The 18,974-nt window shown below is 33.8% G+C and overlaps 2 protein-coding genes across 3 annotated transcripts; one reads left to right on the top strand and one right to left on the bottom strand.

Moving 5' to 3' along the window:
• The first annotated feature begins 2,715 nt into the window (after positions 1-2,715).
• LOC132063788 (cyclic nucleotide-gated ion channel 1-like) lies at positions 2,716-6,208 on the top strand. 2 transcript variants are annotated; one of them, XM_059456499.1, is made up of 7 exons: positions 2,716-3,368; positions 3,458-3,670; positions 3,815-4,107; positions 4,203-4,314; positions 4,628-4,864; positions 4,945-5,339; positions 5,425-5,931. In XM_059456499.1, the coding sequence occupies exons 1-7, from the start codon at positions 2,889-2,891 to the stop codon at positions 5,720-5,722; spliced, it is 2,028 nt and encodes a 675-aa protein (XP_059312482.1). In that variant the 5' UTR covers positions 2,716-2,888; the 3' UTR covers positions 5,723-5,931. The 2 variants fall into 2 exon arrangements, with proteins under 2 accessions (XP_059312482.1, XP_059312481.1); XM_059456498.1 differs by lacking the exon at positions 2,716-3,368 and adding an exon at positions 6,097-6,208 and having other exon boundaries at positions 3,475-3,670; positions 5,425-5,731.
• LOC132063787 (long chain acyl-CoA synthetase 4-like) lies at positions 6,178-15,807 on the bottom strand. The gene is made up of 19 exons (XM_059456497.1): positions 15,551-15,807; positions 13,106-13,169; positions 12,632-12,721; positions 12,259-12,315; positions 11,879-11,927; positions 11,145-11,221; positions 10,949-10,988; positions 10,769-10,863; positions 9,950-10,117; positions 9,613-9,723; positions 9,448-9,535; positions 9,129-9,195; positions 8,363-8,438; positions 8,119-8,236; positions 7,383-7,628; positions 7,155-7,294; positions 6,816-6,998; positions 6,566-6,685; positions 6,178-6,408 (listed from the first exon to the last, which is right to left on the bottom strand). Exons 1-19 carry the CDS (start codon positions 15,703-15,705, stop codon positions 6,373-6,375), a joined length of 1,980 nt encoding a protein of 659 aa, XP_059312480.1. The 5' UTR covers positions 15,706-15,807; the 3' UTR covers positions 6,178-6,372.
• Between the last annotated feature and the right edge of the window lie 3,167 nt (positions 15,808-18,974).

The raw sequence follows: 18,974 nt of genomic DNA, 5'->3' as shown, positions 1-18,974 counted from the left end.
CGGAAGGAGTATTATTTATTTATTGGTTCAAGGATCAAGGGTAATGTTTTAATGAATAAACGTGTTAACTAAGAATTTTAACGATCACAAACATAATGGTTCCTAATACATCTGTCTTCAATGGTTCAAATTCATCATTTAGCCGTTTTGTCGTCTTCTTTTTTTAATTGAATTAATTGACTATAATTGGGGGACTTAAATTGAAGGGCAAAATTGTCAAATAAATTTTGATGGGCTTTTTCGTAATTCAACTTTTGATATAGGAGCTTCTCACTTTTAGTATAATTAGTCTCTACGAACGTGCTTTGCACGTTAATAACTGAACATTGATATATAGTCAATTATATTTTTTTTGTTTTCACCTGGTGACCGATACCGACATTGATGTCCAACTAAATCCACAGGGAATTGCCATATTGGGAGTATCCTAACTGAGTCGACTCCACACCCAGAACTCAAACCCAAGACATATAATTAAGAATGAAGACTTTTCACGTAACAATAATAATATAGTAGATGTAACATCCAAATAACTTAGCCCTGACAGTTGTCTCCATTAAGTTTATTACCCTCACCTCTTTGAAAAAATCTATAATAAAGAAGAATGACAATCTATGAAATTGAAGAACAATTTTTTTTTTTTATTATACATGATCAAACACAAATTTTATCCAACGTGAGATTAAATCATATATGCAAAATCTTTAGTTTATTTTAAACTCCTAAATTTAGGTAAAATATTAAATCTTTTAATTTAATATTTCAAAGAGCTATTTACTTATTGAAGGCTATACGTTGCGATCAATATTACATACTATCTCGTGCTTTATGTCATCAAGTATATTACAAAAACAATAAAGCTAAGTGAAAGGTGAAAGTTAACCTCAAATAACTACTTCAAAAGAATCCTCCCATTATTTCTCAAAAAACCAGCAAACATCATCCTTTTTTATCTCCATCATAAAGTTTATTTAGCTATTGCTCAACTATAGATCCCATCTATGCTTGGAACATGAAAGAATGCCTAAAAGAGAAAATAAGTTAGACTAAATATTTAACAACAAAATTTGCTTCATCTTAATCTTCTCCCAAGTCGCGATAACGGGATTTGGAAAAAAAATCAAACCAAACGAAGAACTAAAAACACCAAACAACAATGTTAAACACAAAAAATTAGCACGCCATCTTAAAGTTCTAGATATGTGGGAAAATCTTACATATTACTACTTTATCCAATATAAAATAGTTTTACTAAAAAGTGTTATAGCTTTTAAAGGATATAAAAATCGTTCAATATTTAAAGGATATTTTGCTCAATCAACATTTATATTCATGCTTTTAAAATAATATTAGATATACATATATGATGATTTAGTGAATTTGGTGCAATAAAGTAAAATTGAGTGACTGTTTGTGAAATTACCCTATAAAATACCGGATGCTGCAAGTTTTTCTCCATAGACGAACCAGCAAATTGTACTTTATTTCTCCATAAAAGTTTCTCCCAACTCCACCACTATCTAAAGGTTGGTACTTGACCTTTGTTTTTAAGTCATTTTTTAAATTTATTAATTATGTTTTGAGCTCATAGGTTCATGCCGCATTGATATCATTTTGAAGTTCTCTTGGATTTTGTTGAAAGTAATGGCTGAGTTAGCTTAAAGAGTCATCTTGTAAGTATAACCAGTGTTACACAAATTTTCTCACTCCTGGATAACCAGTGTCCCCAATATTAATAAATTGTATAACCTCCAAACGTTCAAGTATTCATAGTATTTAATTTGTCTTAAGCTAATTAGCATTATCTTTCAGTTGGAAGATTGGTATTCATGCTAAGAGAGCAGTATACTGTAGAGCAAAGGTTGAAAAAGACGACTCTCAAGCAAGAGAAATATGTAAGGTTAGTTCAATGATCATCCGCTGCCAAGTACTTTGCAAACTTTTTTTGGGCCATGTGCGCAAGTTGACTAGCCCGTGAACTGACAAAACGATTAATTTCAGTTATCAGGAGTAAAACTGTATGAATTTAAGTCCTGATAAACTACCTTCTTGAGTTTAACTATTCTAGAATATCTAATTGCTTCTGATATTGATTCTGGTTTTTGTTGCTTTTGTTTGATCTAAGTTATTTTGCATAGTACTTTTTGCTACTGCGTGTATGATACTATCTCCTCTTCATATTATCTGTCTTCTATGGTTTGTGCACACACCTATAGAACGATGTTCAATTGTCTTAGTCACAAGAGTAATCATTTAAATTATCCTTTATCTCTCTTAAACGTTTCACTTAATTAACATTCACTACAAGAAAGTATAGAAATCGCAACAAAAAAATTTATATTTGGCAACAACTTAATTTTATTGTTGGCAAATGATTTTTTTGTTGCCAAAGAATTTAATTTTGTTGCCATAGTATTGATTATTGTTGTAAAAAGTACTTTTGGCAATTAAAAAAAAAAGTCGTTGCACGCTGTTGCAATAATAGCCGTTGGAAAAAGTTCATGCAACAAAATATTTTTTTTTGTTGCCAAAAGTACTTTTTGCAACAATAATCAATCTATGGCAACAAAAAAAAATTTGTTGCCAAATATAATTTTTCTTGTAGTGATTCCACTAATTGAAGCAATAAGGGTGAGTTTGGAAAAAAAGTAATAGATGCTCCTTGTGCTTTTTTAAATGTCAAATATTTTGAAACAAATTCAGACTTATATTTAGGACCGGAGCCTGGAGGTAGTATCAAATAGAAATATCCGTGTTTCGCAGTAATCTTATTCTATCCAATATGACATGTTCTACTCAGATTTGAGGACTGCAAGTCAGAAAGATCATCTTTTAATCAGTCAAATAACGTGTTTTTTTCATTCAGAAAACCATCAATCAGCTCATGGATGAGTTTTATTATAAGAGGATTCGACAGGGGTTCAGAAAGAGTAAGTAGCTTAAGAAAATCACTGCGCATTCCTTCTCTAACTGTTCTTCCACTCCCAAAAGAAGTATTGGAATCATCAAGAAAGAAAATTCTTGATCCTCAAGGGTCATTTCTTCAGTTCTGGAACAAAATATTTGTCTTGGCTTGTGTAATTTCAGTGGCCCTGGATCCATTGTTCTTATATATTCCTGTCATAGATAACGAGAGGAAGTGCCTTGATTTGGATCACACATTAAAGATCCCTATTTCTATTCTGCGATCAGTCACTGATCTTTGCTATATCTATCATATCATCTTGCAATTTCGTACTGGCTTTATTTCTCCTTCTTCTCGAGTATTTGGTAGGGGTGAGTTGATTGAGGACTCTGCCCTTATAGCCAACCGATACATATTCTCTTATTTCCTCATTGACATTCTAGCTGTTCTTCCACTCCCACAGGTTTGTGTCTAATTCCACTGACATATTCAGTTAAATTAAGACGAAATCATATGGGCTATATGTATATATTTACACTTGTGTTGGTACAGATGGTGCTCTTTATCATCGCTCCTAACATGAATCTCCCCATTTCTCTGGTGACGGGAGAACAATTGAAGATTGTTATATTCACACAATATGTTCCAAGAATCCTTAGGATATATCTGTTATACAAGGAAGTAACAAGGACAACAGGCTTTTTTACTGAAACGGCATGGGCTGGAGCTGCTTTCAACCTATTTTTATTCATGCTCGGCAGTAATGTATGTTTTCTTGGATCACTCATCAGAGATACTTATTTGTGATAATTAGACTTGCGTGTTCTATTCCACTAAGACACTGTTCCCTCAATCAAGCAGGAGATTGTAGTTTATATGTCCCTTTTGTTTTCAAACGTTTGACCTCAGGTGGTAGGAGCATTTTGGTACGTGTTCACAGTGGAAAGACAACATGACTGCTGGCGAGAAGCATGTCAGCGTACTGCAAAATGTGTTTTATTCGACTTATATTGTAACCAAGGAGGAAAAGGAAATGCTCAATTTCTAAATTCTTCTTGTCTTCTCCTGAAACCGGAAGATATAAAAGAGAATGAGTTTGATTTTGGGATATTTCTTGATGCTCTTCAGTCCCAAATCGTAGGAAAACGAAACTTCTGGTCCAAACTCTTCTATTGCTTCTGGTGGGGGCTGCGAAATTTAAGGTCCTCTGTCCTGTTATTTTGGTTTTGATTTTGTTAGAAATCATTCGATAACTTTGTCTCAGCTAAGCAGATCCCTCCGTCTTTTTGTTTTTCAGCTCTCTTGGCCAAGACCTTAACCCAAGCAACTTCGTAGGGGAAATTCTCTTTGCCATCTTCATCTGCATTGTTGGGATGATTCTGTTTTCCTTGCTAATTGGCAACATGCAGGTGCACATGGAGCACCCATTCTACCTTAGAGTCTTGAAAAAGTCAAATCTGTTTTAAAGTGAAATTTTCACATGCATGATATTTGATATTGATATGCATTTGACTCTAATCTTTTCCTCTTAGCTTCTAAGCTACGAAGAAGCCAAATAGAAATCGTTGATTTTGTTATGCCTCTCTTGCCTACTATGCTTCAACACCTTGTATTCCCAAGATCTTGCTATGAGTTTTCATTTTGCCAAAGTAGAGAAACGATGATAACTTCTTACATGGGAGAACTAAGGTCAACTAATGTTACATTAGTTGCTGGCTACAGGAATATTTGAAGTCTATGACAGTTCGAGTAGAAGAGATGAGATTGAAAAGGCAGGATGCAGAACATTGGATGTCTCACCGCAAACTTCCTGACAACCTCAGAGAGCGTGTTCGAAGGTATGAGCAGTACAGATGGCAAGAAACTAGAGGTGTTGATGAAGATTATCTAATTGTTAACCTTCCAAAAGACTTGAGGAGAGACATAAAGCGTCACCTCTGTTGGTCTTTGGTCAAAAGAGTGAGTGCCTAATTTTGTCCTGATCATCGCCTTTCTTGCATTATTGAAACTGTTGATCTTATTTAATCTTCTATATGCAGGTTCCCATGTTTGATAAGATGGATGAACAGTTACTGGATGCAATGTGTGATCGACTGAAACCAGCTCTTTTCACAGAGAAAAGCTTCATAATCCAAGAAGGAGATCCAGTGAATGAAATGCTTTTTCTCATGAGAGGTACTGTGTTGACTATAACCACCAATGGTGGAAGAAGTGGCTTCTTCAACTCTGCATCTCTCAAGGCTGGTGATTTCTGTGGAGAGGAGCTTCTTACGTGGGCTTTGGACCCCCATACTTCCTCAAGTCTTCCCGCCTCTACTAGAACAGTACAAGCTGTTACAGATGCGGAAGCTTTTGCTCTCACAGCTGATGATCTCATGTTTGTTGCCACTCAATTTAGACGCCTTCATAGCAAGCAGCTTCGGCATATTTTCAAGTATGTTGTTCAATTTCAAAACACAAGTTCTATAGCCATCAGTTTTGGAGAAGGCCCTTAACAATTTCAGTCTACTTTGTTTCAGGTTCCATTCAGAGCACTGGAGGACATGGGCAGCCTGCTTTATACAAGCAGCATGGCGCAGACATTGTAAGCATGAGCTTGAGAAATCTTTAAGAGAGGAAGAAGATAGACTTCAGGTTGTATTGGCAAAAGAGAATGTGAATTTACCAAGTCTTGGGGCTACCATTTATGCATCACGATTTGCTGCCAACGCATTGCGTGCCTTGCGACAACGCAACCAACCAAGGGGTCCCAAATTATCTCCTAGCTTATGTCCCTTACTGCTTCAGAAGCCAGCTGAACCTGATTTTAGCTCTTAAAGCCAAAAAGTAGGCAGTCTTACCAGAAATATTGGAAGAGGCTTATTATGACCTTAGTTGCTGCAGTTTGGTTTCTAAACGAGTCTGATAAAAGAGTCTGCTGTATCTTTTTACAATAAAAGCCTTGAATATAACAGGCATTCTGCACCTGCCTTGTAAAATTGTACTCTGCTGAACTATGGTTTTCAATAACTTTTGGCTATTTTACATGGTGTCACAGTCTAGTCAAATTTGAATTCTGAAGTCCATTCCTGGACACGCTTTTAAATTGGTCACTTAATATACCACAATACGAAAAAATAGGAACAGCTGAGACTACTATATGCCCGGGTTAAAGTTTCAGAATTAAGAAATCTTTATTTGTAATGTTGTAGGTTAGATTATGTGGCAACTCCTCAAATCTCAAATTGGTGAGTTGAGCTTTGGCAGAAAAAGAAAAAATGGACCGTGTCCAATAAATAAAAGGACCTCTGAGACATTCAAATGCAAGTAACATAACTAGCAGTACATAATTGGACTTTTATGAGGTACAATCAAGAATGAATTACAACTAATAAATACGAGCTGAGATAAAACTGCATGTAGCGTTTGTCATCATATATATAGTTACGTATCTCCAGCTCGAACATGAAATCAAGGTGTCTGGTTGTTTATTTTGTGCCTTTGTACAATGTATCAATAATGTCCTGCAATTTCATGTTAATTCTGTGTCAGCAGCAAACAGGATACATGCTTCCAACTTAGAACAAAACTCTTGGTAACAGACTCAATTGTAAAAAGAAATCAACTTTTCGCTATATGGGCAAGCCCTAAATCTAAAATGGGAGAAGCAGATTAGGAAACCTGGTAATATTTGAGAAACTGGACCCTCTTTTTCTTGTGAGTTGGCGTTAGAAGTTCACGCTCCATATCAAATGGTGTAGGGTCAAGGTGCACAGCTTTTATAAATTCAAAGCCTTTCAGCTGTAGCAGAATCACATATCAATCAACCAAAAATGATAAATCATAGACATTCAGTATAGAGTTAAAGTTTCTACATATGGATAAAACAATAACTTCACTGTATATATGTAGATACAGAATAAAGGATGACCTTCTTTTCCTTCGCAATATTGGTTAGTTCTGATAGAATATATGCTTTTGCCTTTGGATTCTCACATATAGTATCAAAATCCCCAGTCATTCCATTCTCCTCGGCCCAGGATTGAAGAGCACCCATATTGGGATTCACAACGGCAACAAGAAATGACTCGTAACTACTACCGTAGATCCATATCTGTTACAATAGGCAAAAATAAATCCTCAAGATAAAATGTGACGACACAACTATATCTAGAGTGGACTTGATCATTTAATATTGAAGGACAGAAGGAACACAACTTAAGGGGGATGAGTGTTATATTCAAGACTCTGTAAAATAAGAGAAACATACCGCATCCACACTAGAGGCAAGAGAATAAATGCCCTCCAGATTCTCAACTGCAACATATTCTCCTTGGGAGAGCTTGAAAATGTTTTTCTTGCGGTCAATAATTTTCATGCTCCCATCCAGCTGCCATTCACCAACATCACCTGTTGCAAGTTATACAGTAAGCAAAATGGAAAGCTATCCAAAAACCAAGAAATTGGGTTGACAACACAGATATGTGCCCAGTCACACCTGTGTGGAACCATCCATCAAGCAACACCTCCTTGGTGAGGTCTTCGCGCTTATAGTATCCTGAGAATAAGCACTTCCCTCTTATGCATATCTCTCCACGAGGGGTATCTCCAAGGGCATCGTACCCCATTTCAGGAACAGACTCTAGACACACATCTATAATTGGCAAAGGAGGACCAACAGTACCAACCATTGCCAGTTCATCTGGTCTTGCAACAAATGACCCTGCACAGGTCTCCGTTAAACCTACAGCACATACGGAGAAATTAGAGGTCAAAACATTTCTTAGTCTTCAACTTAGAACTTCATCAGCAGCTATGTGAAAAATATATTTACCAAGCTCAAGAATGTGTTCATGTCTCTATTCTGACTAATCAGCAAAAGATTAAGAGAGGGAAAGAGTAGTATGTAAGTGAAAATATGAGCTCTTTTATGACTTAGGCCTGAAAGAAGCTGTTGATGTAAATACAGGTTGCTGAAAGGTCAAAAGGGAATAATTATCGCTTCTGGCAGGCTGATATCCATAAAAATCAGAAAAAAGTTTTGTTGTCTGATGACAAGTTTGAGAACAAAGAAAAAAAGTGATACTCAACGAATTGCAAAGAAAACTTAGTATCTTATTCATACTTATTTTGTCTAAATAATAACTTAATTACTAGTACCTAGAGAATGATTACTTAAATAAATTAGGAATATCGTTGGTAAGTAGAAAATGCTGATAAACAATAATGAGTACCATATCCTTGAAGAACATTAGCACATGTTACAACTCGTAAATAGGTTTCAACAGCGGAAGAGAGAGGTGCTGCTCCCGATAGAATGAGACGCAAGTTTCCTCCTAAACCCTCCTTCACCTAAATTAGGAATCATTTCGTAAGGCATTAGCAAATCCCTTCAGTACACTGTCTTTTGTGACTCCAAAAGATGGGGACACAAGGATGAAGAAAGAAGCTGCTGAGAAAGTTGCAACTGCTTCCTACCTTGTTGAAAATTATTTTGTCAAAAATAGGAGCTGCCTCTGCATGCTTATACCCTTTACTCATGTTACCCAATTTGCTGCAAAAAATGTATTGTACATTAGATGCGGATCTAAGATTTGAACATTATGAGATCAGGTACAGAATTCAACCACAACCTATTTGATTTATTGGGTTCAAACTCTAAAGCTTGTAATTATTTAGTGGATCTTTTTATCACACACGGTTTGCGCCAAAAGTCCTTAACTACATCCGCTGCTCTTGTGCGTTATCATTATACAAATGAAATAACTCTTATTAATATTTCTAATATAGCGCGACACATCCATTGAAAAATTGTATTTGAGTTGCATATGCCATAACTTATCTGAGAGGTGTATTTATGCTCATTGAAAATTTTACACAGCAAGGAGTCTCTACATGTATTTAACTTTAACTCTTACAAGAAAATTTCTGTGTGTTTACATATGCAATAAAGATATATATATGCAGCAATCGAAAAACTTATTTAACGTGGCGAAGATCATAAGCATGATGATGACCTAACAGCTCAAAGGCCTCCATGAGTATCAGATGGCTTAATAACCAGAGACATGGACTCAAGTAATAACAGCAAACTGAAAAAGTCATCAACATAAAAGACTTCTACCATTTAAGTATCATTCTGGTTGTTCCGCAATAAGGAAAATAGTACAGGAGAAAAGAAGGAAGAGGGCTTCAAAGATGGCATCTCTTTTTCCCTTGCAAACAAAATCAAATGGGCACTTACTAGTTATATGCAAAGTTAAACAGTTTATGTTTAAGGAAACCAGCAGACGAAATCTTCTGCACCAAACCTGAAAGTTGAAAGGTTAACCATTTAAGAATCTTAGTTGAATTGTGCAAAAACAATGCAAGAATCTGTCACTATGAATATCGATTTTAAGCTGATAGCATCTTCGCAGTAGGCAAAAAGGAGACTTTGTGTACCAATTAAATTGCCAATCTTCTATGGTAGTTGAAGAAAAAGTTTCTGTTAAAAAGCATGTAGTCATGGCTATTTTTCTAAAGTAAAACTTCTTGTAGTTCTGTTAGCTTGCAGCTTTCACCTGAGTAAATCCTGTCCAGCACACGTGGAACTGAACAAAATACAGTTGGCTTCAACTCTTTGATGTCATCAATCAGTTGTTTAGCATCCTGAGGATTCCGTTCATAAAGCATCATTATTTTCAAGCATTTGGAAGCAAAATTAATCCACCGTGTTCTTTACTTACCTTATGCCAAAAACCTACTGAGGCACCTTTGGAAATGAATAATTCTTCAATGACTCGATCAAATATGTGCGCTAAAGGAAGGTACGATAAATATACATCCTTATCAGTGAACTGCATATCACAGAGGGATTAGTAAATGAACACGCCTAAATGAAACATGAAAAAGTTGAATAGAAAGAAGAAAAAAGAACAGCTGAAACGTAATAGTATGTACAGTTTACATATGTATATGAAACTTCTACATGCATAAATTGTGACCGACCCACTGAAGACATTACTAGAAGGCCTTCATAACTTTTTACTGTCTTTGAAACCAGAACAAGGCGATTAATTTTACCTCTTCACCCACAGTCTCCATATGGTGGTTCACTCCAGATATAAGGGATAGAATGCTCTCATTAGAAATTATGACTCCCTTTGGGTCACCAGTTGTTCCACTTGTGTACATGATTGTACAGATATCTGTCTTCTTTTTTGCTGGAAGCTCAAACTTCTCTTGCATTCCCTGCAGATTAGTACCGCATATTAATATAAACTACAGAAAATAGAAGTGGAAATAAGCTGCATAAATTAGTATTTCAAAGGTTAGTTCAAATAATAGGTATTAGGAACGTTCTATCAGCTGACAACTGATATATATGCAGAAGCTCAATAACCATAAGAGGAATAGAAGTTGATGATATATAAAGACATGCCGTTAGATAAGAATATGGACTGCAAAATTGCCTTGGATAGAATTTATTCCCAGTTATAATAGTAGACTAGTACGTTCCAGAAAACGGAATTGGATTCAGGACTACCGTTGAAACTGATCTAGGGTTGATTCCCTAGCATTTTCCTAAGTACAGGCACGACACTGCTGATATTTCAGACAAAAGACAGACCCCATTGGAACATGTTGCTCGCACAAAAATAACTCAAAGTTCAAATTTGAATTAGATCAAAAAGGACAGTAGGTCAGTAAAAATTTTGTATGAGAAAAGTAGGCCTTCCTTGTGTGACTTATATGCTACTAAATCACCAAAAGTAATGAGGAATCATAAGGGCTAGGCAGTGAGAAATCCAAGAAGACTTCCATCAAGTGAAGAATGTTTCTCTACAATAGATAACAAAAAAGAGGAAGACATGACAGTAATGATAGCTCCAAGTAACCTACCAGCAACAGGAACTCATCCCAAGAATACAGTTTCAAGTCAAAAGTTCCAGCCATGTCTTTCTGTTCCTGTGTGACCTTACTGAAGCTTACAAGAGCTACATAAAGGAGTGACAAACTTAGCACCTTTAGGTTGATCTTTGCTCTAATTAATCATAAGAAGTTAAAACAGTAGTTACTTACTTTTCAGGAACTTTCCAGCATTAGGAAAAGCTTTTAGCACCTAAAGTGAGTAAAAGTAAACAGTAAGTTCCTGGATGGAGTGAACTTCAGGCAGAGAAAGAAGTAACAAGAATATGAAGAAAAAAGCAAGGAGAAAAGTAGACTAATGAAGTTGATCAAATTTTAAAGTTTCATGATATAGTGAGAGCATTATTACCTCAGAAATTTTAGTTTCCTCTGCGAAAGCAATGGAAACTTCTGCATGGCAAATGATATACTCAACTGCACCAGCACCTGAAGCCATAATAATGCTCCCATAATGAGTAGGGACATTTATATATTGGAATGGCAAATGAAAATATTAATTATCCCATCCCAAGCTATGATTATTCCCTTCTTGCATTTCTTTCACTACTTCTTTACGTTTAGTTTAGACTGATCTGAATAAACCAAATATGACCAAAATGACGCAGAGCATGCTGACTCCTATTGAACTAATTAAAACAATCACCAAGTCCTTTAAAGAGACCAAACTATGTCTAATGTGTCTTCTCTTCTACTATATCTTGCGTGTACCTATTCCAAAGTTTTAGACAGAAAGCGAGCTGATATGTGAGGACTCACAGAAAATAACGCATTCAGGCTTGCTCAAACAAGTCCTTACCATTATGCATCAATTGACTATTTAGATTTCCCATCACGGTTTCTCCATTAAGTCATCAATATTAAGATAGTTTCAAAACCGTAACATACTTTCTTGTAGCTGTGATGCTATGTCCAGATATATGCAATTTGCGAGACGCACCAAAAACATTACTCCCAACATGCTAACTCATGCTAAAATATATGGTCCTCTTTCAGGATTTTCTTAGTAATTCAGCATTTTACTTTAACTTTGTGTTTTCCTCGTGGAAGGAAAGCGGAGAAGGTCTGGAGAGGTGACACACTTACCTAGAGTATCATATAAGGGGACGCAATAAAGACCATGAGCATTGCAGGCCTGCAATAAGAGAAAGAGACCATTTTGCTTACTTTGCTTATTGGACACCATGTACTAAGCTGATCACTATATGAAAAAAAGAGAACTTCATATGATCACACAGAACGTTTCTGAGGGTTTTTGAGACTACACAATTATCCAATTCGAATTTGCAAAAGATTTAATATGTAATGAAATTAACAATGTTGTTTCTGTTTTCCTTTCCAGTCATTGGCAAGTTATTCTTGAAATATCCCCCTGGACAGAATTGCAGGAGGTACCACTCGTACACAAACTGGAAGTGAATAAGTCAAGGTATTGGGACAAACTCAAGTATATCTGAAATATATACCTGCATGCTTATGACCCAGTTTGAGCAATTGGCGCCGTATATACCACATTTTCCACCCTGCATATAAGTGATCAGATAAAAAGTCATTAGAATGTATGCTAAGTTTGTTAAGAGATATCATATGTAAATTGGATTTTCTAAAGAACCAAGACAAAAGGATTGTGCACTAGGATTTTTCGCTAGCTTGGCTTGATAATCTTAATAACTGAAGTTGAATAAAAAATTAACTGACAAAGCGTGTGTTCACCACGGTTTTTATTTTTTCCTAGTTGCAAGAATTTTTTATTAAATATTAATTCAAAATCACACACCATCTCTATATTGAATGAAGTTCTCTGTGTCACTCTTTAACTTTAAAGTATGAAAGGCTTACTTGCTTAACACCGCAGACACGAATAGAAGCTCCAACTTTTAACACTAGATCATACACTTCTCTGTAAGTTAACCAAATGTATTTACCTGCCTACAAAGACACAAAAAAAGCCATGGACAATTGATGAAAATGAGCAACAACAATAAAAAAGGAATGTACTTAAAAAAACCAAACGGAAATCTGCACTTTTTTTTTTTTTTTTTTGGTCAAAGCCATTGAAAACATTCCATTAAAGAATGTGTATTCAGAGGAAATTCTAAAAGCTTATTAACACCAAGTCATAATGTTCATTATCTTACTTCAAACATGAAATTCATAGAAGTCATTCATGAATATAAATATTAGTTTATTAAAAGACACGTTGCTAATTTTCTTGATGTTGCAGAACCAGAAACACATGTGTGGATATGTAGCCTCTATATAAATTAAAATGAAAATGTGGGTTGAAATTAGTAAAATGATCAATAGATATACCTGACCGTCGTACATTTCCCGCTCACCTAACATTCGGTTATCTGGAAATTTTCTCACAGACTCACTGCACCAAAAATAAAAAGTAACATTTACATCAACAGCAGCTCGTTAACTAATAAAAAAGTGAAGCTTTTAGATGAAACGGTTTAAACAATTAAATTAAACTAAACAAAGGTTCTAGATTAATCCAAAACCCACTTGTGGGATTACACTGCGTATGTTGTTGTTGTGATTAATCCATCTAATAAAAATATTTCGATACTAGCACGTGACTGCAGAGAATAATGGCGAAAGGAAGATTCTGTTGGCTATACAACGAATAAGAGGAAACAAAGGAGGCAACTTTAGGAAAATTGAAGAAACAGAGAATTGGTGGGGAAAATTAAAATTATGCCGTTACGACTTCTTTTTTTTTTTTTTTTCTTTTTCGCGCGGGAATTGAGGGTAGTTAAAAATGATAGTAGTAGGCTAGTGGGCCTAATATCACTTGGATATATCCAGCCCAAATGCATTCTAGGAACATTTTTTTGTGCGGAATCGAAGGCACTGGTCTTTATTTTTTGCCTCTCAAATTTGAAATTTTTAATTTTTATCCTTCGTCTACAAATTCATGGGTTCCGAGTTTAAATTCCCGCTCAGTTAAATATTAATAAAAAATTCGTAAGGCAAAAGTTTGTAGTAACATTAGGCCTATTCGGGCAAAATTAGGCCTGTTCAGGCGGATTAAGGCAAACCTCTACCTGAATAGGCCTAACTTTGCCTGAAAAAGTTAGGTCTTAAGGCAGAGATTTGCCTTAAGACCTAATTTTGGGTAAATATTTGCCTTAAGGCAAACCTCTGCCTGAATAGACCTAATTTTGTCCGAATAGGCGTAATTTTGCTACAAACCTCTGCCTTACGATATTCTTTTTTTTTTTTTACTGAGCCGAGGTTCAAACCCAGAACCTCGGGGTATTAGACGAAGGAAAAAAATTAAAGACCAATAATTTGAGGGGAAAAAAATTAAAGAGAAAATTACACTGTATGTTAATTGGGGAAATAATGCTACCAAAATTGACCCATGTTTTTAATTCTTACAAAAAATGATCCAAGCTTTTCTCTCTTTCTCTCTCTCTTTGCCTTTATATATGTTTGTATATGTTGGTATATGTTGGAATAAGTGTTTGTATATGTTTATATATTTTGGGCTATTTTTTGTAATATAAGTTTTGGGCTATTTTTTTGCAATGTAAGTGACCAACTTGTATATTTCTGAAATTTTCCCAAAATTAAAGACCGGTGCCTTTGAAGGGGAATCGTGCAAATGACCCTTCTAGGAATTCTCAAACAAATCCTATTTATTCCAATTTTCAGATTTTGATTCACTACATTTCATCCTTTATTCTAAAATAGTATAAGAAAAAAAGATAAATTTTATATGTGGTACTCCCTCCGTTCTAAATTATTTGTCGTGGTTATTAAAAATAGTTGTCTCAAATTATTTATCGTTTAGGAATTCAAGGTACAATTAATTATTTTTTTCCATTTTACCCTTAATAGAATTTTATCATTAACTGAGATGACACATAGATATTATAAACATTTAATGAGGAGAGATTATGACTTTGACATAAATAAGAGTAAAGTTAGTCAAATACTCCTTCTAATTAATATTTCTTAAGAGGCGTGTAAAAAAAAAATCGACTAATAATTTGAGACCAAGGGGATAATGTTATTGTGCTCCTATTTTAGTAAAAAGGGACTCAATTTTCCATTAATTTGGATGATCACTCCACTTTCATTTTATTACACCGAAAAAAAATTACTTAACTTTAGTTAAGTATTATGAAAGTCACCAAACTATTGGTTTTGGAAGAATTTTGTCTAAGTATCATAAAAAGTTACCAATCACATCAGAAACTATTGGTTTTGGAAGAATGTTCATTCATATTCATCAAATCTATCGACTAAAAGGAAACAAATAGAGTTAAAAATAAATTTTATACACTGGCAGAATAAAAAATATATTTATAATCAGGCAATGACTTATAGATAATTACACATAGATTTCAATGATAAATTTTATATATGACCTACTAATACTATCACGGGTTAAATTGTACTCCTTCTGTTCCAATTTATATGATACTTTTCGCTTCTCGAGATTCAAACAATATAAACTTTTGACCAACATTTTAAAACGTATTTTTTCATCAAATTGATATGAGAAAAGTTGCAACTTATAATACATTTCATGTAGTTTTCAAATATATCATTTTTAATCTTAAAATATTGAGTTAATCTAATTCAATTTAGCTTCAAAGTTTATTCAAATTGACTCTCGAAAAACGACAAATATCACATAAATTGAAACAAATGGAGTATTAACAATGTAAAAGCTTCTCGTTATCAATATGTATAACTTAATTTCGAAGAGTATAAAGTTTTGGAGTGCGATGGACTAACCAAAAAATATCCCAGCAACTTTCAAGTCCATGAGATAAAGGCCTGAAACCATCTTTGGCTAATACATTACGATAAACAGGTCCTGTTGATGGCCTTCCCTCTCTGCCTTCTTTAGCTTTCTCAACTTCAACTACGTACTTCTTTTGATCCTCCATTTTTTTTTTTTAAATTCAACAAGCTTCTGATCAATAAAACTCTACTTCCGATGATATTTATATAAAGGATATATATTTGTTATGGCAGACAATCTGAAAGAAACTCACGCAAGCTTCCATTTTTTGGTGGCCAAATGGGATGTCTATGACTTTATTTACTCGAATTCAACAAACCCTCAACAAGCTTTTTGACTTTTAGTTTAAGTAATAACTCCATCCTATTCATAATAAGTAAGTGTCTACTTAGCCTTTTCACACTCCTTAAGAAAACAATAACTTCTAAAAAAAAAATAAGTATTTTGACTAAGCTATCCTTAATTAATAAGACTCTCTTGCCTATTTATTATCTTGAGTAAATAGGTGCAAATTTGGAAATATGATGTTAATTCCTTCTTGATTATGTAAGTGGATATTTAGTTTGAACCAAAATAAAAAAATATAAGTGGACACTTATTTTGAACCGGAGGGAATGTTAATTACACAAGATGGGAAAAAGAAGAAAAAAGAAACAAAGAATGTCCTGTTAATATTCTTCTAATTGAATTTGCGACGATATGTATTTATGCATGGTTATTGAATAAGTTGATTACGTGAAGCTAAAGAAGATGTTTTATTGGATATATAGCATATTATTGATCTAATTATGTTAGGTTTCAATCTGATGAACGTTTCTGCCAATAAATTTCAATTGGTCGTCACGGTCACACCAACCTTGCTCTTTATAATCTTTTTTTCTAAGCTTATAAGCATCATAATTTTAATAAAAAATTTGTAAAATTAGTCAACGCTAAATTTTCTCCTTTAATTTGTCTTGTTTTCAAATGAAGGAATTTCATTTATCATCACCCGTTCCATGAACGTCATTTAGTATTATTTTTTATTTATAAATTAATTAGTAAAGATATACAAGTTGAGTCCGGCGCCAAAATGGCACGTTTTTGGACCTTGAAGACAAAAATGGTATGTCTTCTTTTTTTAATACCAAAATGGGTTTTTCGTTGGTTATCCAACGAAATGTTAACCCCATTTAACGTTTCCGTCAAATGTAGTAAAAAAATAAAAAATTGTATTTCGTTACATACCTGGCGAAATACAATTTTTTTTTTTTTGTATTTCGCTAGGTTACTAGCGAAATGTAATTCATCTTTTTTCCTTTTTTTTTTAAATCCACTTTTTTTTTTTTTTTTTAAGTTTCCTAAAATAAAATTATGAAAATATAAATTTTTTAGGACACCAAAAAATCAATTTTCCTGATTTATTGTTTCAGATATTTTAATTAATTAAAAAATCCATTTTTTTCATTTCTTTTCAAAAAGCGGATTTAAAAAATGAGATTCATTTTTCCTGATTCTAAAAAAACCATTTTCCAGATTTTTTTTAAAACAAAAAAAAATAATTTTCCAGTAATAAAATGACATAATTTACATTTTAAAAAAAAAAATTAGTGTTGACCGTTAGTCAAAGGGCATAAATGAGCCAAAAAGTTGAATTGAGGGGTATTTGTAGCAAAATAGATGAATGAAGGGTATTTTTAGACCTTTTCTAATAGTTCAGGAGCATTTTTGCCATTTTCTGTTAAATTTTTAACAAACTATTTGGGAGTTGACTAAAAGCGCACCACTTATGCAAACATAATGCTCCATGTAAAAGAACATATATAGTTTTAGATCCAAACCTAAAGGTAATATACTATTTTGATCCTTTTCTCGAGTCGTGAATTAGGATATTTGATCAATATTAAAACCTCTTTTTCCCATCCAATTTGAATTTTTCCCTAAATTGTTGCACAATTTTCATTCATCTTTAGTAAAAATCTAGTGATAAAAAATATATCTCAAGATGGTAATCCCGTGGTACTGATGTTTTGAATGTCAATTTCAAGGCTCGAAATTCAATTTATGAAAACAAGTTAGATGGCATTAGTGAACTTTATAAATAATAAAAAATGTCCACATTGTCACTTTCACAAACTTGGCTTGGCGGTTTAGCCGTTCTTTTTTATCCCAACCACCGTGGATCAAACCTATGCGGGTGCATGATTTAGTAAATATTAAGTATATTTTTTTGTGTATAATAAATCTTATTTTTAAAAGATCGCTACATATTCGAAAGAAAGTTACGCATTAAAAAATAACACACTTAAGGAACTTAGTGTTTTTTCCATAAAAAGATCGCAACATCTTATTTTAATAAATCTTTTCTTTGCAGCGCTTAGTGTTTTTTCTATACTTTGACCAACGATTAGTCGTGTGTCAAGACTCCGAAACGTTGATATTTTTTTCTGCGTACAATAATGTAGGCTCAATACATCAAGGATACGTAAACGTTCGGATCGTCGTTTTAGGGGTTGAAAAGGTACCCGAAGTAAGTTTTGTTTAAGGTTTAAGTGTTTTATTTTTTAAGGTTTTGATTTAAACGTGTTATTTTTTAATCAAGACATAACTTTATTTTGAATAAAAATATAATTCTAAAAAATATAGGGAGAAAAACTAGTTGTAAAGTGGTCAAACTTTAGATGGTCATAACTTTGCGCTCGGACGTCTGTTTTATGCGTTTTTTTTTTTTTGAACTTGCGTATTTTTTCGAGATCTATGCGGACAAACCTGCCACAAGGCGGTTTGGCCGAGCCGGTTTTTATAAAAACACCATTTATCCCATTCGATTTCAATTTTCCCTCAAATTGGCCTGAAATTTTCAGTTTTATTTACTTATAAGATGATGATACACAATAGATTTCAAGATAAAAATTCCGGGGTAATGTAGCTGTGAATGTCAATTTCACTTCTGCGGTTTCAATTTTCAAAAATAAAGCTGACTAATTTTCTCGACATATAAAGTTGACTAAAATAACCTTACAAAAATATAACACTTAAACCTAAAGTTCCAAAACTACTGCAGTAAAATACTGCTTTATACAAAAAAAAAAAAAAAAAAAAACTTTAACGTAGTATTTTACTGTGTTATTGGACTTAACCGCGCCGTTACAGTTTAGTTTTCGAGAAAAGGATCAAAATAGTATATTACATTATACGCGCTCTTACATGGAGCATTATGTTTGCATAAGTGGTGTGCTTTTAGTCAACTCCCAAATATTTTGTTAAAAATTTAACAGAAAATGGCAAAAATGCTCCTGAACTATTAGAAAAGGTCTAAAAATACCCTTCATTCATCTATTTTGCTACAAACACCCCTCAATTCAACTTTTTGGCTCATTTATGCCCTTTGACTAACGGTCAACACTAATTTTTTAAAAAAATGTAAATTATGGC

Source organism: Lycium ferocissimum, chromosome 7 (assembly GCF_029784015.1).
Source record: "Lycium ferocissimum isolate CSIRO_LF1 chromosome 7, AGI_CSIRO_Lferr_CH_V1, whole genome shotgun sequence".
In the NCBI taxonomy this organism is placed as follows: Eukaryota; Viridiplantae; Streptophyta; class Magnoliopsida; order Solanales; family Solanaceae; genus Lycium; species Lycium ferocissimum.
Note: the sequence above shows the minus strand (reverse complement) of the source record. Positions and strands in the feature narration are given on the sequence as shown.